The sequence below is a fragment of the Lacerta agilis genome, chromosome 12, assembly GCF_009819535.1.
Source record: "Lacerta agilis isolate rLacAgi1 chromosome 12, rLacAgi1.pri, whole genome shotgun sequence".
NCBI classification, from domain to species: domain Eukaryota; kingdom Metazoa; phylum Chordata; class Lepidosauria; order Squamata; family Lacertidae; genus Lacerta; species Lacerta agilis.
In genome coordinates this window covers 15,962,382-15,981,795 of record NC_046323.1, presented here as the reverse complement: position 1 = coordinate 15,981,795, position 19,414 = coordinate 15,962,382, and the positions used below count along the sequence as shown (strand labels likewise).

Here is a 19,414-nt window from a genome sequence, read left to right as displayed (position 1 = left end):
TTAGCCTATGTAAATGCTTCACATCTGAATATGTAAAAATGTGCTTCCCTCTGCTCCCTGAAAATATCCCGTCCATATTTCAAGTAATAAGGGGAAGGGAATCATAATCACTCTGGGAGTGACCTTCAACATACTGTACCTTTTTAATTTCAGACTTCAAGTTACACGGGTTACTCTGCTGGCTGAAGAGGGATTTCTTGAATCTCTCAATGACTCTTCTTTTCAAGTTGCAGTGTAAAGTTGGTGGAAGCTGTTTGAAGGTGCAGAAACAGTTATAGCTCATTGTCGTCCGCTTTTTGCAAGTGGTGTTTGAGACACATGGAAGCATAAACTATTGATAACCAGCAAATCAGTGACCAAACAGCATATAAAATTTGACTTTTAAGAAAAGGCAGCTATGACTCAGTCTTTCACCTCCATAAACAATTTACACCCATTTATCTCCCAGTCATTCCTACTGGCTGAAATGCCGCTTATTTAGCACTTCAGAGTGTAAAAAGCATTCCATGCTCCCAGTAAACCTGAGTAAACTTGTAAGGTAACTTAGTATTATTGTACTCATATTGCAAGGAGAGGCTTGCCAGTAAGTTCATGTCAGAGCAAAATGTGAACTGCTCAATGGCAGGAAATACTTCAAATACAGTTTTGCATCACAGTAAATGTATGGTCTTTTAAAAAAAATTAAACATGTATGAACTACATTTCCCTCCAGTTTCAGATTTCAGGGTGACAAACACAGGAATTCAAAATCTACATATACAATACAAAACATAATCAACAATGAAATAAGCTTATGAGGAATAAAACCACTGAACTAGTTAAAAATAAGAACTTCTAAAAAGCCTTGGAAAATAATGTTTCAACCTTGCACTGGTAGTATTGTACTTGTACTGCTGGTACTGATGCCCAGTAAAAGTAAAAATGGTAAAGGGACCCCTGGATGGTTAAGTCCAGTCAAAGGCGACTATGGAGTTGCAGTGCTTATTTCGCTTTTCAGGGCAAGGGAGCTGGTGTTTGACCACAGACAGCTTTCCAGGTCACGTGGTCAACATGACTAAACCACTTCTGGCGCAACGGGACATCGTGACGGAAATCAGAGCGCATGGAAATGCCTTTTACCTTCCCACCGCAGCCGTATCTATTTATCTACTTGCACTGGCGTGCTTTCAAACTGCTAGGTTGGCAGGAGCTGGGACAGAGCAACGGGAGCTCACCCCATTGCAGGGATTCGAACCACCAACCTTCCAATCGGCAAGTCTAAGAGGCTCAGTGGTTTAGACCACAGCGCCACCCGTGTCCCTTGATATCCAGTACACCACTTTTGGGAGGACATTCCACAGGCAGGTGCCACGAGAAAAGGCCTCCTCTTTCATACATATGCACTTTTCCTAATGATGGAAGATGGAGAAAGGCCCTCACTTCTTCTGAGCAGTTGACAAGTAATTGCCTTAACAGAAGGGCACCCCCTGCTCCACCCTGTAGCTTAGGGTGTCCCATCCAATTTCTCCCTGCTACCATCACCCACTTGCTCTACAGTATACCATTACAGATGTATAATGCTTCAAGTCATGAAGCTGTCTTTAATCTCCATTTTAAAAAAATCGAGGTCATGCCCTCATCCTAAGGCTCATAGGACAGGGCAGGCTTCAATTGCCCTTGGTGCCAATTGTTCGTTTGGTTTCAGTGCCGGTGCTTAACCCTCTAAAATCTAAAACAAGAGAGAATAGGAGTGGTTCCGAGAAAGTCTATATTTTGCAACTGAGTTAACTTAGATCCGCACACAAACATGGATTTGGGGGGGGGGCAGCGGCTTCCAGACAGACTTGGGTTCCAGAATCTCTGCTGCTAGAAAGTAAACACTGACAGCAGCTGAAGCCGCTGCACACAGTTGATAGAACAAAACACATATTGCTACATTTTGGCTTGGACTGGAGGCTGCCTAGATTTGTCTGTCACTTAAGGATTATTTGCCAGCCAGAAACCAAACATAATACAGTGGGGAAAGAAGCACATGTCCGTGGCAGCAAACCAAGGGCCCGAGAGGCTGGTTGCTCCCTGCTAAGGAAATGGAGCAACGTTGTCTCTGTGACTTTTCATTCCTAAATCTGTTTTCAGGTAATCAGATGTCAGATGAGTGGAAATAAGGTAAGAGGTTTACATAATCATTTTTTAAAAAGCTTACATGGTTTTTTTCCCCTCTCCTCTCGGATCCGAATGAAACCTGTTGCCATGGAAACGGGATGGGAAAGGCTGCTAGAAGCCCAGAACTAACAATGAGAGCTCTCCCCTTATGAACTTCAGCTTCTGCTCGTTAAAGGAGACCTGCAGTTGATATCTTTAAATAAACGTCCTACGTGTTTTAAAGGGTCCTGCTTCATGGCAGCGCTGGCTATATAGAAATGGGGGGGGGGGGGCATTTGAAGGCTCAGTGAGCTTCTGTGTTTTTGCGCTCCTATTTTAAAGCCAGCCAAGAATTAATGAGCATCCAGTGGAATGCTTAGGTAAATTAGTTCAATGGGGAAAACCTTTTGTCATAAGAAGTAGGCAAGTCCACTCAAGGCTTGATAGCATATTGGGGGGGGGGGAGTGTGCCTGAGGGAAATGCCCAAGTACTGCTCTCACGTAAACATCACATAATAAGGGCAGAACGATAGAACAACTCTGGGTCCTCTGATGAGTCCTTTATACTAGAGGTAATCAACCTTTTGTCTGTTGAGGGCCACAGTTTACCCTTTGAGGTAATGTGTCAGCGGCCACAAGCTGGTGGTGAGTTGATGATGGGCAGAGCCAGAGATAAAAGAGTTATGGATTAACTAATCTGGAATCAAGACTGCTCTGTGTCAGTTTACACCATGTCTACCTCAGAATTCTAATAAATCCTATGCAGGCCCCCAAGCAAGTCCTACTGAGGACACCCTTAAATAAATACACAGATCATCATCATCATCATCATCATCATCATCATCATCATCATTTTTTAGTGTAGCAGACCAGTAGAGCTCTGGAAAGCAAGTGAAAATAGTTTCTTACTTTAGAGTTAATGTAAGGGTGTGTGTGTGTGTGTGTGTGTGTTCCACACACTTCCAATTTATTCACATACAGCTGCAGAAATCAACTTCTTTTCCCATGCAACACAACCAGAAAAAAATGTGGTTTCGTGTTGTTGTTTTTTAAAGAATTTTCATCAAATTAAATAGCGTCCCTTCCTGTTGTTCTGAACCTACATAAAAGGGGGGGTACTTCAAAAAGCAAGGAAAGATAAGGAAACCTACAGGAAGGAAGGAGCTTGATGGTATGGAGGAATGGGGCAGAATCACCTGTGCCTTGTGGAGAATGATGGGTTTGTTTTTCCAATCTTAAAGAGTCTACTGGGCAAATTTGCAGCTTAGCATTACAAGCAGAAATTGTGAAAATGTACAGATTTTTATATAAACTTCTCTTCCTAATCCTCCTATTCCTAAGTGGATGCTAACCTCTTAGAAACACATTTAGCATTTTCCCAAATCTTATAGTCAGAAACATTCACATTTGGTTATGAAGTTTTACTTCTAAACTACAACAGCTTTGTCTAAGCAATCTCAAATATCCCCCAACAATAAACACCTCTTGCAAGATATTAGCATGGAATATGAATATTAACAGGATGTCTCTCACAAAGCACTGATTTACCAACAGTAGATTCCAACTTAATCACAAAGCAATAACCACATTGGTGAAAAGCAGTACCTTGTGCTATCCTATTGAATCTAGAGTCTAATCTAGGGTAGTAATTTTTGTAAATAAATAAATAACATTTGACTTTATGGTTCAGACTGTGGATGAAAGTAGATTTATTTTCCTTGTAGTATAAAATTAACCTCAGTAAGGATTCTCACCTTATCTATATTTAATATTGAATGGTTCCCCCCCCCCCAAGCCTTTGGATAAATTCCAAAACCTTCCATCCTTTAGCCTTAAAGTGGAGCCACTCCTTTGGGGTGGTACAAGTCTGCAACCTTGCAAGCAGGTAACTTAAGAATGGCAAATGGCCCCTTGCACTGACCACGTTTTTAAACCAAGAGAGTTGCTTCACACACTATGTTGTAGTCCAGGTGCAATACTATTGCACCTATAGCAGGGCTTGGTTCTATTTCAATTAGGAGATGATTAGTAAGAAGGAATATTAATGACATAGCTAAGGAATATTGTTATGTACTGAATATTGTTATGTACTGAATCCTTTTTTTTAAAGCTAAAATAGACTTTATTTAAGTTCAAAGTTTACAAAGAAAAATAATAATAATAATAATAATAATAAAGATTACAAAAATACATGAAAATAACAAAGATACATAGCATAAGTACATAGATTAACTAAACATCAACAAAGCACAAACATATATCTTATATCTCCCTTAATTTCCCTCCTCGTACCCCACCCTCTATAGCTACCCACCCCCCTACTCCTTGTTACTTCTCAGTCTACTCCTTACTGTATTAATATCTTCTTTTCCTCCATCTGCATGCTCTATTATCTCTTCTTTATCATTAAGTTCTATTATTTAGGTCTTTAATACTCTACTAAGAGATTGGCCTTCTCCACATACAAATTCATATATTCTTTGAATAATTTCCACTTCTCCTCTCTCTCTATCTCGTTTATTCCTTTTAGTTCTTCATATTTGGATGCCAAATTATAATATGTTAGCATTTTTATGTACTGAATCCTAGAACAATAGGATCCAGAATACAGCAGTCTGATTGGTCCGAGAACAATAGGATCCAGAATGCAGCAGTCTGATTGGTCCGCAGGAGCCACCCAATCCAGCTCCAGGTGGAAGTGAATCAGTGACCTGATTGGCCTGCAATAGCAGCCAATCAGGCTCCTGGAAGAAGTGACTCCGCAACCTGATTGGCCTACAGGAGTAGCCCAGAATTAGCCAGTCACGTGGGGCCCATTGTGTAAATAATGTATATTTAGCAGACGTTTTGGGGAAAGACTCATTGCTTGCTACTATTAGCTGAATAAAGAGCATGAAATTCACACTTGACTCTGAGTATATTTCAAATATATTCCAGGAAAGCTCTGGCTGTGTTAACTCAGCTTTGCAGCATGACTTCTGCTCCGGGGGGGGGGGGGGGTCATCCATTCAAAAGAGGGAAGTTGGTAAAACTTGATAAAGCAATAGGTCTAAGATTCAAACAGGGGAAGTAAGAAATCTTACAATGTGTGATAAGACTGCCCTAGCAACTGAGAGGTCACAAACAAAAGAAACATCAAGAGCAGTGAATAACAGGATGGCCACAAAGGCGTAAAGGAAAGGTGGTTGAGTGAGAGGCCTAAGATAATGAAAGAGGAGAAAGGAGCTGGAGGCGTGGTTAGGAGCTGCATTGGGGTGCTGCTAAATTCAAACGGATGATCTAAATGCACAATTGACCATGCATACAGAACATTTACAGCACAATCCAACATCTATTTACTTAGAGGAGCTGCTGTGTCAAATGAGCCTTGCTCCCTAGCAAATGAGCAGAGTCAGTGAGGACAACATACTAGAATAAAGAGGAAGGTTAAAAAAGAGGTTTTTAGCAATTTGAGGAAACCAAGAGTAAGTGAAGCCAGGGCCAATGACAGGCAGAGTCGCCCCTCCACCAACACCACCTTGACTGGTTGTGAGAAGGCAGGCAGGTGGGAGCTGGCTGAGAGCAGACTGAAGTTGATGTGGGATGTGATTCATGAGAAGCAGTCAAGTACAACATTCCTTGTAATGCTAGATAAGACATGCGAGGGAATGTTTAGTCCAGCCAATTGAAACTTCCTGTTCCTCCTGCCTGGAGCATCCTTCCTTTGCATGTGACAAAAGGTGGGCGTGACCTTACCTGTCCAGGTAACAAAAGGACGAGTCAAGCAGCACTTCCCTTCTTTTTGACTTCCTTCTTCGTTTGACCAGCTTTTAGCTAGGACTGTTCTGCTAGCTCTCAGCTAGCTCTCAGCTAGCAGAAGCACTGGGATTATTGAATTATTGAATTGTATAATAGTGAGAGGCTCGCACGAGCCTGCAACCAGCTATCTGCTCTGCATGTAAAAAGGGGAATGTAACTCTGCTACACAAAGGAATTTGCTAGCGCAAGTTAGGAAGGATATTAATAAACAATATATCCTCTCCTGCCACCCTGAACATTCCCACAGTTGGGTGGTCCATCCATCCCAATGGACCAGCCTCCACTGTGACTGGAGCACAACTGAAAGGCTATCCTCATGCCATCTTCTCTTCAACTAATCCATCAATTTAGGCTTATGCATACACAACTTGGGGGAGTGGGACCACCTCAAACTACTGCTTTTGACATCGGCAGGGCTAGAATGTGTTCATTGGTGTGGATTATGATTCTGAAACCTTTTAAAACAGGAAGACTTGAGTCCTGTTTACTATCTAGAGGGAATTACAGTGGTTAATTTAAACACTGTTTTATGTTTCTTTTGACATGGCTGAAATGAAATTGATTTGCCAACTCAAATGGCATAGCTAGCAGTTCTTGTATTGCTCCTGTACAGCCCAAGGCTACCCATAAAGTCTTGTTTAAACACTGGGATTGCATTATAAGGAAGTAAACTATTGTAGCTTGGAATGCCACCTGCGAAGGGAAGCGCTGCGGCTCAGTGGTGGAGCACATGCTATGCATGATGATGATGATGATACTTTTATTTATTATTTGTTTGTTGCCCATATGAGTGAGTTGCCCCAGCCACTCTGGGTGGCTCCCAACAGAACATTAAAAACATGATAAAACATCAAACATTAAAAACTTCCCTAAACAGGGCTGCCTTCAGGTGTCTTTTCTTTCCATGCCAAAAGTCCCTGGTTTGATCCCCACAAGCTTCAGGGAGGTCTGGGAGAGACCCTTGTCTGAAATCCTGGAGAGCTGCTGTCAGTCAGTGCAGACAATACAGGGCTCAATAGCCTGTCTCAGTATAAGACAGCTTCGTGTGTATGTTGGAAACACACGTCAGTATTTGTGGCAGCCAACTTCTTTATGCAATTCTTGTGGTTTCTGGATGTTGTTCTGCACTATCTTTTTTGTAATTTGGGGCTGGTTGGTGTTTATACTACTGCTGGCTTTTAACTATGTTGAGGTTTGTGATTGTAGTGGGTTTTGTTCTATAAGATGCCGCAAGAGGACTTCTGCACTAAAAATATTTTAAATAAACAAACTAAATATCCAGGGACTCTTGCTTGCTTGGCTGGATGTAAGAAAGAGATTGTGTGCTTGCAGCTACTGGAGAAAAGCTGTAGAGAAGCTATAACCATCTCTGAACCAAAGCATGTGCAGTCGTACCTTGGAAGTCGAACAGAATCCATTCCAGAAGTCCGTTCGACTTCCAAAACATTTGAAAACCAAATTGCAGCTTCTGATTGGCTGCAGGAAGCTCCTGCAGCCAATCAGAAGCTGCAGAAGCCCCGTCGGACGTTCGGGTTCCAAAAGAATGGTCGTAAACCAGAACAATCACTTCTAGGTTGGCGGCGTTCGGGAGCCAAAACATAGGAGTTCCAGAGCGTTCGAAAACCAAGGTACAGCTGTATATAAGAAGCTTAAGAACAGAATGATCAGCTGAAGGAATACCAGAACTGGATGAGGAATCCTTTTTTATATATATTCTATAAAAAGGACAGCATGTTTGGAGCAAGTGTGCTTTGTTCTCAGTGAGATACTTGGGTCTTCAGCTCTCAGGAACACAGATCAAGTTACAGAGGCATTGGAGGAGACTTCGCTCCATTTTATACAGGGATTTCCCCCCCAAAAAAACAGCAATAGCCTCCCCCCTCTGCCAATGTTCTTTGGCTTCTATTTTGGGGGTGAGAATGCAAGATTTGAATGCAATTAGGGAAAGTCAAAGAATGGAGTTAGATTTCATGCAGGCTGCTCCTACCTTCCTCTCACACATCTCAAGCGCTGGTTGGGAGCAAGAAAACGACTGTGCTGTGCAGACAAAAGCAATAAAAACAGGGACGACGGCTTGCACTAGAACAACATAATCAAAACGTACCTGAGTGATGTAGATAATCTTATGCAGCTGAATTAGAATCTGTTGAATGGGATCGCTGATCTGACGCACCTTCCGTTGTGACACAGCAATGCCTGCAGATGCTGCAGATGATAATGCTACAATCAGCAGTGAGAACCCATTTGTTGGCCTCAGTGTCTCTCTCACATGCAGAAGTGGAAGCCGGGGAGGGAGGAAAGAAAGGGAGTAAAGCATTTGGATTCTGCAGTTGGCCAGTGAATCAAATGCTTCCTCCCCATCTTAAGATACAGAAATTTAACTTTATATCAGGAATTCTAAAAACAAAGCATTTCTGACATTTTCCCAACAGAAAAGAGAAACAAGTAATCACTATAAACAGGGCAAAAAAAAATTACACTAAAAATGGCATAAAATTTGTCAAATCACCATTTTTGTACATGCTTGGGGAAAAAAGACAAAAGCCATTTTCAGTCTTTGACATCTGTATGACAATATCGTTTTATGTGTGCTTTGCAAGCAGATGAAAAAATCCATGGAAGCTATTCAACTTTATTCACAGTGTTGCATAAAAAGAGTACATTTTAATCTTCCCATTTTTGTTTTCTGGCTCAGTACCATGGAATATGTGCTGCAAAACTTACAAATAGCTTGTTGTTTGAGGACAGTTAGTGTACTAGTCTACACGAATAACAATTCCTGCACAGCACTTAAAATACAACTTCCTTAAAAAAGTATGGTGTCTACTGCTTCATGTGCACATATATCAAGTTAGCACCAGTTCCCCCCCACACACTGATATTTTAAATTAGAACCTGTCAGGAGACGAGGTCCCTAATTCTTACTTTTGTGACACAGTTACATTACTACGACGTGATTTTCTCTCATCTTTTTTGCATGTTTAGATGCAATACCACCTCCACATGACAGAATGTAAATCTGCTAGCAGAGAAACACTAATTCACACATTTAAATAAGGGTAGAAAAATATTATCTCTAAACCGTCATGCTGAATTCTAGAATCATAGATTTGCGGAGCTGGAAGGGACCACAAGCATGATCTAGTTCAACCCTCTGCAATATTAGAATTTTAGATAAGCTGGAACATACTTTTGCATTTAAGACCCGCTGGTGGGAATGTGTCATTGAGAAGCTGACAAGCCCAAAGAATGGTGTTTGTGACTGTGCAGGGACAGCGTGTCCCATTTCTCTGCTTGAGGCAAAGCCGAAATGTGCAACCCACCCTGCTGGTGCCACGCTGCCCCACAAGCCTTCCTTAACTGTACTGAGCAGCAGCGGCAGCTTCCAGTGAGATTTTGTGAGATCTTGTTTGCTCTGTGAGATCTCGTGAGATTTAAGTGAGATTATGCCGGACCTGGTGCCACTTCTCCACTGGACATCTTGTACTTGAAAGAGCTGCCTGTCAGGGACAGTGCTGAGGAGGGCTGTACTGAGGAGGAATGGTGGGAGCCTCCCCCTCCCCCTGCTCCTGAATCTTCCCAGGAGCAGAAGGACAGTATAGATTTGGAACAGTGGTTTGCAGATGGGCATAGTTCAGAAGGCAGAAGCTGGGAAATGCTGGATGGGGAACAGCTAGGAGACGAAACACTGGGAGAGAGAGGGTTAACAGATTCACAGTCTCTGGACAGCATTCACCCCCCTTCTCCAAAGTCAGGGAGAGCGCAGAAAGTGTCAGAACAGAAAGAACAGAAAGCGCAGAGGATACAAGCTCAGATTACAAAATGAAGGAGTGACGTAGCTTAATAGGGATGGAAGGGGGTGTGATCCTTAACTGGGAGCACTGCCATTTCAAGGAGATGGGTTCTTTGTTCTCTTGCTGTGATTATTAAAGTTTCTAACTGGTAAGAAGACTCCTTTTCCTTTGTTCTGCTTATCTACTGCCATGGGGAGGAGGAAGCCGATTCCCTGAAGCCTGACACTGCCTCACCCTGTCTCATGGGCATGCTGACCCTGTGATTGGGAGAGCACCTTTGAATTGATCATGGTCTAATCATCATCATTATCATCATCTAAGAATTTTGGGAGTCTATCTCTTGGCAGCATGGAGCCAGCATGGTGTAGTGGTTAAGAGTGGTGGACCCATAATCTGGTGAACTGGGTTCGCTTCCCCGCTCCTCCACATGCAGCTGCTGGGTGACCTTGGGCTAGTCACACTTCTCTGAAGTCTCTCAGCCCCACTCACCTCACAGAGTGTTTGTTGTGGGGGAGGAAGGGAAAGGAGATTGTTAGCCGCTTTGAGACTCCTTAAGGGGAGTGAATGGCGGGATATCAAGTCCAAACTCTTCTTCTTCTTCTTCTTGGCGTGGAATCAGAGCATTATTGTCAAGAGCGCAGTATAAGGCAACCTAAAATACCGAGTGGGGAAAGTGTTTGCCCTGCTGCCTAGAAGTCAGAACTGAAGCCAGCATGATAATGACAGCAACTGGGTCAAAAGAGATGGCACAATAAGGTCTTTATGATGAAGATGATGCTTCTTTGAAGTGAGGCTGAGAATATTCCTTTGAAAAACTTAGGATCCTTCACTTATATTCCATGCATAATGTATCAAATAAGTTGTCACTGATGATGTTAAGTAAGAAAGGGAATGCAGATGAAAAATATTAACTCTTGAATCATTCCGTAAAAGAGTCACTGAAACTATTGCTTGAGCCCCAATCCAGCAACCTAATGTGAGAGCAGAGAAAACCTCAAAGTTTCCAAAGTTAAGCCAAGGCCTCCACAAAAAGCCTGGCATAAAGACGTCTGAGCACACTTGCCTTCTGCACTGTTGATTCTGGGAAATATATTGATTTTTTTCCTCCTAACTCATTTCCCAGAAGTTGTTAAACCAACAACCACCAAGTACAGCATTTCTAGCAATTGAGAGTTTGAACATATTCAGAAACCTTCACTGCTAATAAGTGTTGGAAAATGTAAAGAAACAGAGGGTATGTTTTATCATATGTATTGGGAATGTATGATGGTTTTTAAAAAATGGGAAATGATCTATAATGAATTGAAAAAGATGTTCAGAATAACCTTTGTTTAAAAAAAAAAGCCAGAAGCATTTAGGTATTGTAGGATCGGAGATCCCAAAAGGCCAGAAGAAATTGTTTGTGTATGTTACGACGGACTTGGATATTGTTAGCCCAAGGATGGAAAGAGGAAGCAGTCCCAACCAAAGAAGATTGGCAAACCAAGTTAATGGCAAAACTAACTGGAAAACTCAGAAATCACGATGACAAGAAATTTAGAGATAGTACAGGATATTGGGGGGGGGGGGATTTGGAATAGAAATGATATGCAGTTGAAAAGAAAATTTAAGGAAGGTGGTGTCACAGGATTTGGATAATCCCATTTTATGGATTTGATATTGTTTTTGTGTGTATTTTTCTTAGTTTGTTGTAGTTGTAATTTTTTGTTTGTCTGTTTTTTTGTTTTTTTTGTTGAAAACTTAATAAAAATAATTTTTAAAAAACGCTTCACTGCTGGAAAGCTAGGGAGAACCGTTGTTTTTTTTTTGCAAGACTCCTTGATATTGTCTCACCTCTCCCCGCACCCAGCAGCTTATAAGTATGAGAGTGCCGTTCCCACCATTTCTGGAAGGGACGAATTTGCCACACCCCTCCTCCTCTGGAAAAGGAAAGGTGGTATCTCCCTAGGGGAGAATGTTATGGCCTGATGGATTGTTTCGCCCAATGGGAAGAGGTGGTGATAGGCTATTTAAGCTTGCTCCGCCCTGCCCTCTTTTTTATTCTCTATTTATTTATTTAATAAATACAACCTATTTATCCACATTTTGTTGTCTTGACTCTTCTTCCTGGTGTGCTGGCAAAGGGGACAGAGAGAGAGAGAGAGAGAAGAAACTGAGCTGATGATGTAGTCCCACAATATGAGTTTTTCTAAGCTTTGGCAAATTATTGGGGAAATCTCAAACCTATTCCCAGAATTCTATTAAAAAAAGAAAAAAAGGCTTGGAAAGATCCAGCCCAACCCAAATTAAAGTGGGCAGGTTTTGAACTGTTTTATCAAATACAAAGTCATACTAAATAAAAAGAGGATTGCAGGTTTTCTGAGGGGGGCGGGGAGGTAAGAATCAAAATGAATCTAAGCATCATGCCTTTGTCAAAGTCCAGTCACTGTACCAACAACACCTATGGGATTATTATGTGACAAAGCTTAAAAGAGGCATTTTGTGGGGCTTGGCAGAGCTTTACACTTGACCGATCCCAATATTTCCTTCCCTTTTGGGCACTGATTGTGCAGAAAGATACTGCTGCTAATACTATTCTTGAAAAGATGAACATTCCCTTCAATAACTCTGAAGAACGGTACTGCCATTGCTAGCCGAAACGCCTTTGTAACGTCTTTCAATATGATTTCAGATCAAGATCAGGTATTATGCAGCTTGGCCAACAATTAATTCACTTACCCAAGCAAACTATTTCTGCTAAGCAATTCAGCAAAGCACACAATACAAATGGCACACAGTAGAAGTATTGAGAGTTTAACAATGCACAGATAAACAGAACAGGCACCGGCCACTTAAATTAAAAAGTCATCATAACTGGGCGCCGTTCAAGGGAAAATATTAATTCAAGCTCTAAGAATCAGTGGAAGAATATTGCTCGTTCAACCTGTTGACAATCAAAAATAGTTAAATAATAAGCTATAAAGCATTCATTGATAAAGCAAAATATAAAGTAAAGGTACCCCTGACCGTTGGTCCAGTTGTGGACGAATCTGGGGTTGCGGCGCTCATCTCGCTCTATAGGCCGAGGGAGCTGGTGTTTGTCTGCAGACAGCTTCCGGGTCATGTGGCCAGCATGACTAAGCCGCTTATGGCGAACCAGAGCAGCGCACGGAAACACTGTTTACCTTCCCGCCAGAGTGGTACCTATTTATCTACTTGCACTTTGACATGCTTTCAAACTGCTAGGTTGGCAGGAGCTGGGACCGAGCAATGGGAGCTCACCCCGTCGTGGGGATTCGAACCGCCGACCTTCCAATTGGCAAGCCCTAGGCTCTGTGGTTTAGACCACAGCACCACCCGCGTCCTCCCAAAGCAAAATATACTGCTTGACAAAAAAAGTAGGATCTAGCAATCAAAATACCAAAAGGTTCTAATTATTGCATATATTAAGGTCATATTTATTCCATATGTGTTATGTCATCTCCGTGAGCATCAACAATCCACAAAAGCTGCAAACTTTAATTGGATGCATCACATTTGAATCATGCTTTGAAAGGGTATTGTCTCCCATCTTCTTAGGTGGGGCAAGAGAAGGGAACCCCTTATAAATGCAACATATATCTACTAGGCCGTGTTTCATGAAATAGGATGAGGGTTACTAATAAGGAGTATTTTGTGTTATGGCAAAAAGAGTAATGTCCTCTGCATTTAGGTATTTGTAACTTGAGTAAGATGCCCTGATCTGGCAAGCTCAGAGATTAGCAGCATAAACATGAGCACAATTTGTCATGCATTCTTCGGTTCCTGTGTTGGAACTCCATCGCTGCTTTTCTTGCTAAGTTTGCTCTGGGATCTGGCTGCTGCAACGGGTTGGATGAGGGCAAATAAACTGAAACTGATAAGAGATGCTGTAGCTTGGCGGTGTCTGGATCTTGGAAATATGAGAATGGCTTGCTCTTGACAGGGTTTCAGGTACATAGTCTGGGGGTGGCCTCTAATACGACCACAACACGTGGCCACAGTGACCCATCCTCTGATAACCTCTCATCCTGGCATACTAGATTGCATTTAACATAGGGCTGCTCTTGCAGATGTCTTAGAAACTGCAGCTGATGCAAAATTTTTTTATAAAATTTAAAAATGGGCAGCTCCCAGCAGAATATAAAAAAAAACACAATAAAACATCAAACATCAAAAACTTCCCTAAATGGGGCTTCCTTCAGATGTGTTCTAAAAGTCAGATAGTTGTTTATGTGAGGATCTGAAAGGGTTACACACAGATCTAGCTACGCCGTCACACAGGAACTGACATGTGATGTTATGCTTTGTAATATGAGACTTCTATAATTCTCAGACCGAGTCTGAAGTCTGTGTGAGAAGGTTGCTTTCGTTTTTGCCTGTACCGGAGAGGAGCCATGAACGCCTCATCTGCGGGCTTTTGAGTTATGCTACGCTGCAATAAATCTGCTTTGCTGACAGTGGAGGAGTCAGTGTACGTTTGTTAAAGACTGCTGATTAACAAAGACGATATTGCAGGGGGTTTCGCTTCAAGAACGCTGTGCATTTGAACTCTGCTATGAAGGTGAAAGTGTTTTGGAACTGCGCGATCGGGAAGCCTGCCGGACCCATTTTGGTGATTTGTGGCTTCTGAACGCAGGGGTTTTATTGCTCCTGACCCCTCGCAACACAAAAGGTTATGGGCAAAAGGTTATGGCTTTGCTAATTGCCTGCCTGCTATCGTCTTCAAAGGGAGGAATGGACAGCGTGCCAAGGCAGTGAAACCCAGCTGGAGTGCAGCCAGGGCTGGCAAGCATTCGCTGGTGGGACGACGCCATTAATCCGGAGCCGGGAGTTTGAGTTCTACAGCAGTAAGTAGAAAAGCCCCGGGGGGAGAGAATGGCTGCCGCTGCTGAAGGAAATGAATCCTTTTCCTGCCCCTTTCCTCCACTGAATGGAGAAAATTATTTGGAATGGAGAGTGAAAGCCCAAGCTTGGATTCTTGCCAGAGGGCTTAGTGAATGCCTGAGAAACCCCCCTGTCCAAGCTGCTGCTGGCGCTGGAGCTGCAGCGGTCGCAGCTGCACAAGCTGAGCAACGCAGGGATGAGAGAGCCAGGGGAATGCTCATAATGGCCCTGGAAGGTTCCCAATTGCCCCTGATAGCTGGACTTGAGAGTGCCCACGCTATCTGGGCCGGGCTGGAAGGAATTTACATGAGACCTACAGCTGGTGCAAAAATCAATTTGACCAGGCAGCTGTATGGCTTAAAACTGGCTCATGGACAGAGCGTCCAAGAACATGTGCAAAAAGTGATAGCCACGTTGGAAAAGCTGAGGCTTTTGGGCATCACGTATACGGAGGAGCAGAAGTCGTATATCTTGCTCACTTCTGTTTTTGATGAGTATGAGAGCCTTTGTCTCACTCTGGAAGCCATGCCTGCTGCAGATCTTAATCTCCGGTTGATTGCGGGACGCTTACAGGAGGAGGAGAGTAGGAGGCACAGTGACTCCGGCAATGGATATGCTGGAGGCTGCCCTGTTCCCAGCAGGAGAGGGGGGGCAGCTAGAAACAAAAGCCATGATTTTACTGTGCAGGCCTATGCTGCTACACGTCGCTGTTATCTCTGTAATTCGAGTAGCCACCTGCAACGAGACTGCAAGGCCAGAGGCGCTGCTAATGTAAACACACAGATAAGAGGTTTCGGCAAGCCTGGAAACGCACGTAGGAGAGGCACAGGTGGGGGCTCATCGTCTGGAGGAAACCCACGTCATCTTGCTGCTGCTATGGCTACCGTCAAGGACGTTCCTGTTGCTAAGTTACAGTTCATGATTGACACAGCAGCATCTCACCATTTTGTGCCATCTGGTGACCATGCTCGGGACTGCAAGGACATTGTTGGAGGCAAACAAGTTTCCCTTGCTGATGGTTCAAAGAAAAAGCTACAGACTGAAGCTACTGTCTTTGTTGATTTTTTACAGGCTGATCTTCAATGCTTTGTTCTTCCAGGCATGAAGCGCTGTTTATTGTCTGTGTCTTCTCTTTTAAGGGATGGGTATGTGGTTCATTTGGAGAATGATGTCTGTACCATCTCTAAAGGGGGTAAACTGTTGGTCAGTGTGCCTTGTAATGATGATGGAGTTTTTGTTTTGGAAACAGGTAACAGTACCTCTGACACAGCACAGGCGCTGTGCGCGAATACGCCGATGCATCGTGATTGTTTACACTTATGGCATCGACGCTTTTCTCATAGGAATTGGCAGTACGTAAAGAAGGCCCCAGGTAGCACGCAAGGGTGCGAGTTTTCACCATGCTCACGGTTTCTTGACTGTGCTGCATGCAAACAGGCCAAGGTAAAAACGTGCCATTTTCCTAGATCAGATAGAGTCACCACGGAGTGTTTTGCCCTAGTTCATGCAGATCTCTGTGGTCCGTTCCCGACGCCCAGCATGGGCGGAGCCAAATTCATTCTAACTCTCACGGACGACCACTCGAGAGCAGGATGGTCGATTCCGCTCAAACACAAGGGGGAGGCGGCCAGCATGATCAAGGAGTGGGTCGTTGCGGTTGAACTTGAGTTTTCCTGCAAAGTTCGCAGCTTTCAGTCGGACCGAGGAATGGAATTCTTAGGGTCCACACTGCAAGGGTTTTTCCGCCAGAAAGGTATCAAGCACAGGTTGTCAGCTCCATATGCTCCTCCCCAGAACGGAGTTGCCGAGAGGAGGAACAGGACGCTGCAAGAGGCGGTGTCAGCCATGCTTTTCGATGCTAAGTTGCCTCAGAAGTTCTGGGCTGAAGCATGGAAGTGTGCTTCTTTCTGTTTGAACCGCACCTACAATTCAGTGGTAGGTGACACGCCCTATGCTCTGTTGTATGGCAAGAAGCCAAAGGTTCACTTCATGAGAGTGTTCGGCTGCCAGGCTTATGTGCTGCTGCCTAAAGCCAAGCGCCGCAAAGGTGGACCTAGATCCCAAAAGATGATCTTCGTCGGGTATGAGCCAGCCTCCAAGGCCTGGAGGTTCGTCTACCCTGAGGGGAAGGATCAGTCTCGGGTAGTGCTCAGCTGCAGTGCTGAGTTCTGCGAGCAGGAGGGGTGGAAACGTGTTCACGGCAATCCAGAAGTTCTCACTGACATTCTGGAAGGTCCTGAAGATGTGGGACAAGCAGGTGCACCACCGGCTGGTGGTGGTGGTCTGGGTGGTGGTCCGGCTGGTGGACCAGGTCCAGCTGGCGGACCAGCCCCGGCCGTTGGTCCAGCTCCGAGAGGTGGTGGTGCTGCCACTCCTGGCACTTCTGGTGGTTCGGGCCGAGCACCCAACCAAGGCCAGGTTGCACCACGTCCTGTAGCTACTCCGAAGCAAGAGCCGCGGAGTGCACCAGTTTCTCCAAAGGCTAGATCTGGAAGACAGTTCAAGCGCAGTAGAACGTCTCCAGAGGCTGGTTCAGGGGAACAGTCCAAGAGGAGCAGGTCAGTAGGAGAGTCACCAGACGCCAGGGACTCACAGGCAGAGTCCAGCTCGTCTGGGTCAGAGGGGGACTCCAATGACACACTGAGGAGGTCCCAGAGGACCACGAAAGGAATTCCTCCTGACAGATACACAGCCACTAGCGTGTGGGCTTGTATGGCTCTGTGTGAGCCAGAGAGCTTTGAGGAAGTGCAGAAATTGCCTGAGCCGGAAGCCAAGAAGTGGCACCAGGCAATGCAGAAGGAGATGGACTCCATGAAGGCACTGAAGGTGTTCTCCACAGTGATGCTGCCCAAGGGCGAGCGTGCTGTGAGCAGTCGCTGGGTGTTTAGGCTTAAACCCACAGCAACTGGAGAACCTCAGTATAAAGCTAGGCTAGTAGCCAGAGGCTTCACACAGAAGAAGGGCTTGCATTACACGGAGGTGTATGCGCCGACTTCTAGAAGTGAAACTCTCCGGTTTTTGTTAGCTGTAGCTGCTCAGAGAGGCTTTGTAGTGCACCACTTTGATGTGGACGTCGCTTATCTGAACTCGTCTTTGGAGGAGGTTCTGTACATGCTACCTCCACCAGGGTTCGAGGGCAATAATCCAAATGTCGTGTGGAAGCTACACAAATCCATTTATGGCTTACGGCAGTCCGCCAGGAACTGGAATTTGTGTCTCCATCAAGCGCTGGAAAGCATGGGTTTCCAGCGGAGTCTTGCTGACAGTTGTCTTTACCTGGCAGGTTCCGGCCAGGAGCAAACTCTGGTGCTCTGTTATGTCGATGACATCATTTGCCTTGCCAAGTCAGAGAGTCAGGTGCAGGAGTTTGCACAGGAGCTTAGTAAGCACTTCAAGCTCAAAGAACTAGGTCCAGTGAGTGTTTACCTAGGAGTCAAAATTGAAAGGACTGAGGATGGCAGTTTCTTGCTAAGTCAGGAGAGCAAGATCGAACAGCTATTGGAGAAGTTCAGGATGTCTGACTGTGCCAGCGTCAGAACACCAATGGAGACTTGTTACGTAAAGGACAGTCAGTCCGGGGAACACTCTGCGTTCCAGAGCCCCGAGGTGTTCCAGTCAGCACTTGGAAGTCTGTTGTATCTCTCCCAGTGGAGCAGACCGGATATAGCCTTTGCTGTAAATCTGCTCAGCCGGGAGGCAGCACAACCCAGTGTGCATGCCTGGAATGGCATCAAGAGGGTACTGAGGTACCTACAAGGTTCCAGAGATTGGCGCCTCAAGCTGTCAGCAGAAGGTGGAGCACAGCTCTCTTGCTGGTCTGACAGCAGCTGGGCCAATCTGGATGACAGGAAATCAGTGTCTGGACTCGTTGTCAAGTACGGGGAGGCTCTGGTCGGGTGGAGATCCAGAAAGCAGAGTCTTCTAGCTCTCTCCTCTACAGAGGCTGAATTCAGTGCGTTATCTGAAGCCTGTAGGGAGATGGAGTTCTACAAGTGCTTGGTCCAGGAAGTCAACGGGGAGTGTTGTTTACCCATCACAGTTTGGGAGGACAACCAGCCCTGTATGAAACTGGCAGAGACTGGACAGTTCAAGTCCAGAACCAAACATTTGGACATCCGGTTTAGAAATGTTTGTCAGAGTATTCAGACAGGCTTGGTGAAGCTAAAGTATTGTCCAAGCCAAGAGAACCTAGCGGATGGGTTCACCAAACCTTTAGGGTTCCAACTGCATTGGGAATTCTGCAATGGTTTGTATCTGGTGTAGGCCACAACCTGCACCATGCCCTGTGTGTCCGGCGAGAGGGGGTGTGAGGATCTGAAAGGGTTACACACAGATCTAGCTACGCCGTCACACAGGAACTGACATGTGATGTTATGCTTTGTAATATGAGACTTCTATAATTCTCAGACCGAGTCTGAAGTCTGTGTGAGAAGGTTGCTTTCGTTTTTGCCTGTACCGGAGAGGAGCCATGAACGCCTCATCTCCGGGCTTTTGAGTTATGCTACGCTGCAATAAATCTGCTTTGCTGACAGTGGAGGAGTCAGTGTACGTTTGTTAAAGACTGCTGATTAACAAAGACGATATTGCAGGGGGTTTCGCTTCAAGAACGCTGTGCATTTGAACTCTGCTATGAAGGTGAAAGTGTTTTGGAACTGCGCGATCGGGAAGCCTGCCGGACCCATTTTGGTGATTTGTGGCTTCTGAACGCAGGGGTTTTATTGCTCCTGACCCCTCGCAACACAAAAGTTTATTTCCTGGACATCTAATGGGAGGGCGTTCCACAGGGCAGGTACCACTACCGAGAAGGCCCTCTGCCT

At 44.6% G+C, this 19,414-nt stretch overlaps 1 protein-coding gene across 5 annotated transcripts in view; it reads right to left on the bottom strand.

The window, feature by feature from the left end:
- NEK10 (NIMA related kinase 10) overlaps positions 1-19,414 on the bottom strand; it is a 107,611-nt gene that overhangs the window by 9,302 nt on the left and 78,895 nt on the right. For 4 of the 5 annotated variants that reach the window (XM_033165626.1, XM_033165625.1, XM_033165627.1 and 1 more), the window contains 2 exons: positions 8,024-8,124; positions 140-250 (listed from right to left, as the gene is read on the bottom strand). In XM_033165626.1, coding sequence (XP_033021517.1) covers positions 140-250; positions 8,024-8,124 — 212 coding nt within the window. Of the gene's footprint in view, positions 1-139; positions 251-8,023; positions 8,184-19,414 lie in introns of those variants that run through there. The other variant, XM_033165628.1, reaches the window with a different exon arrangement.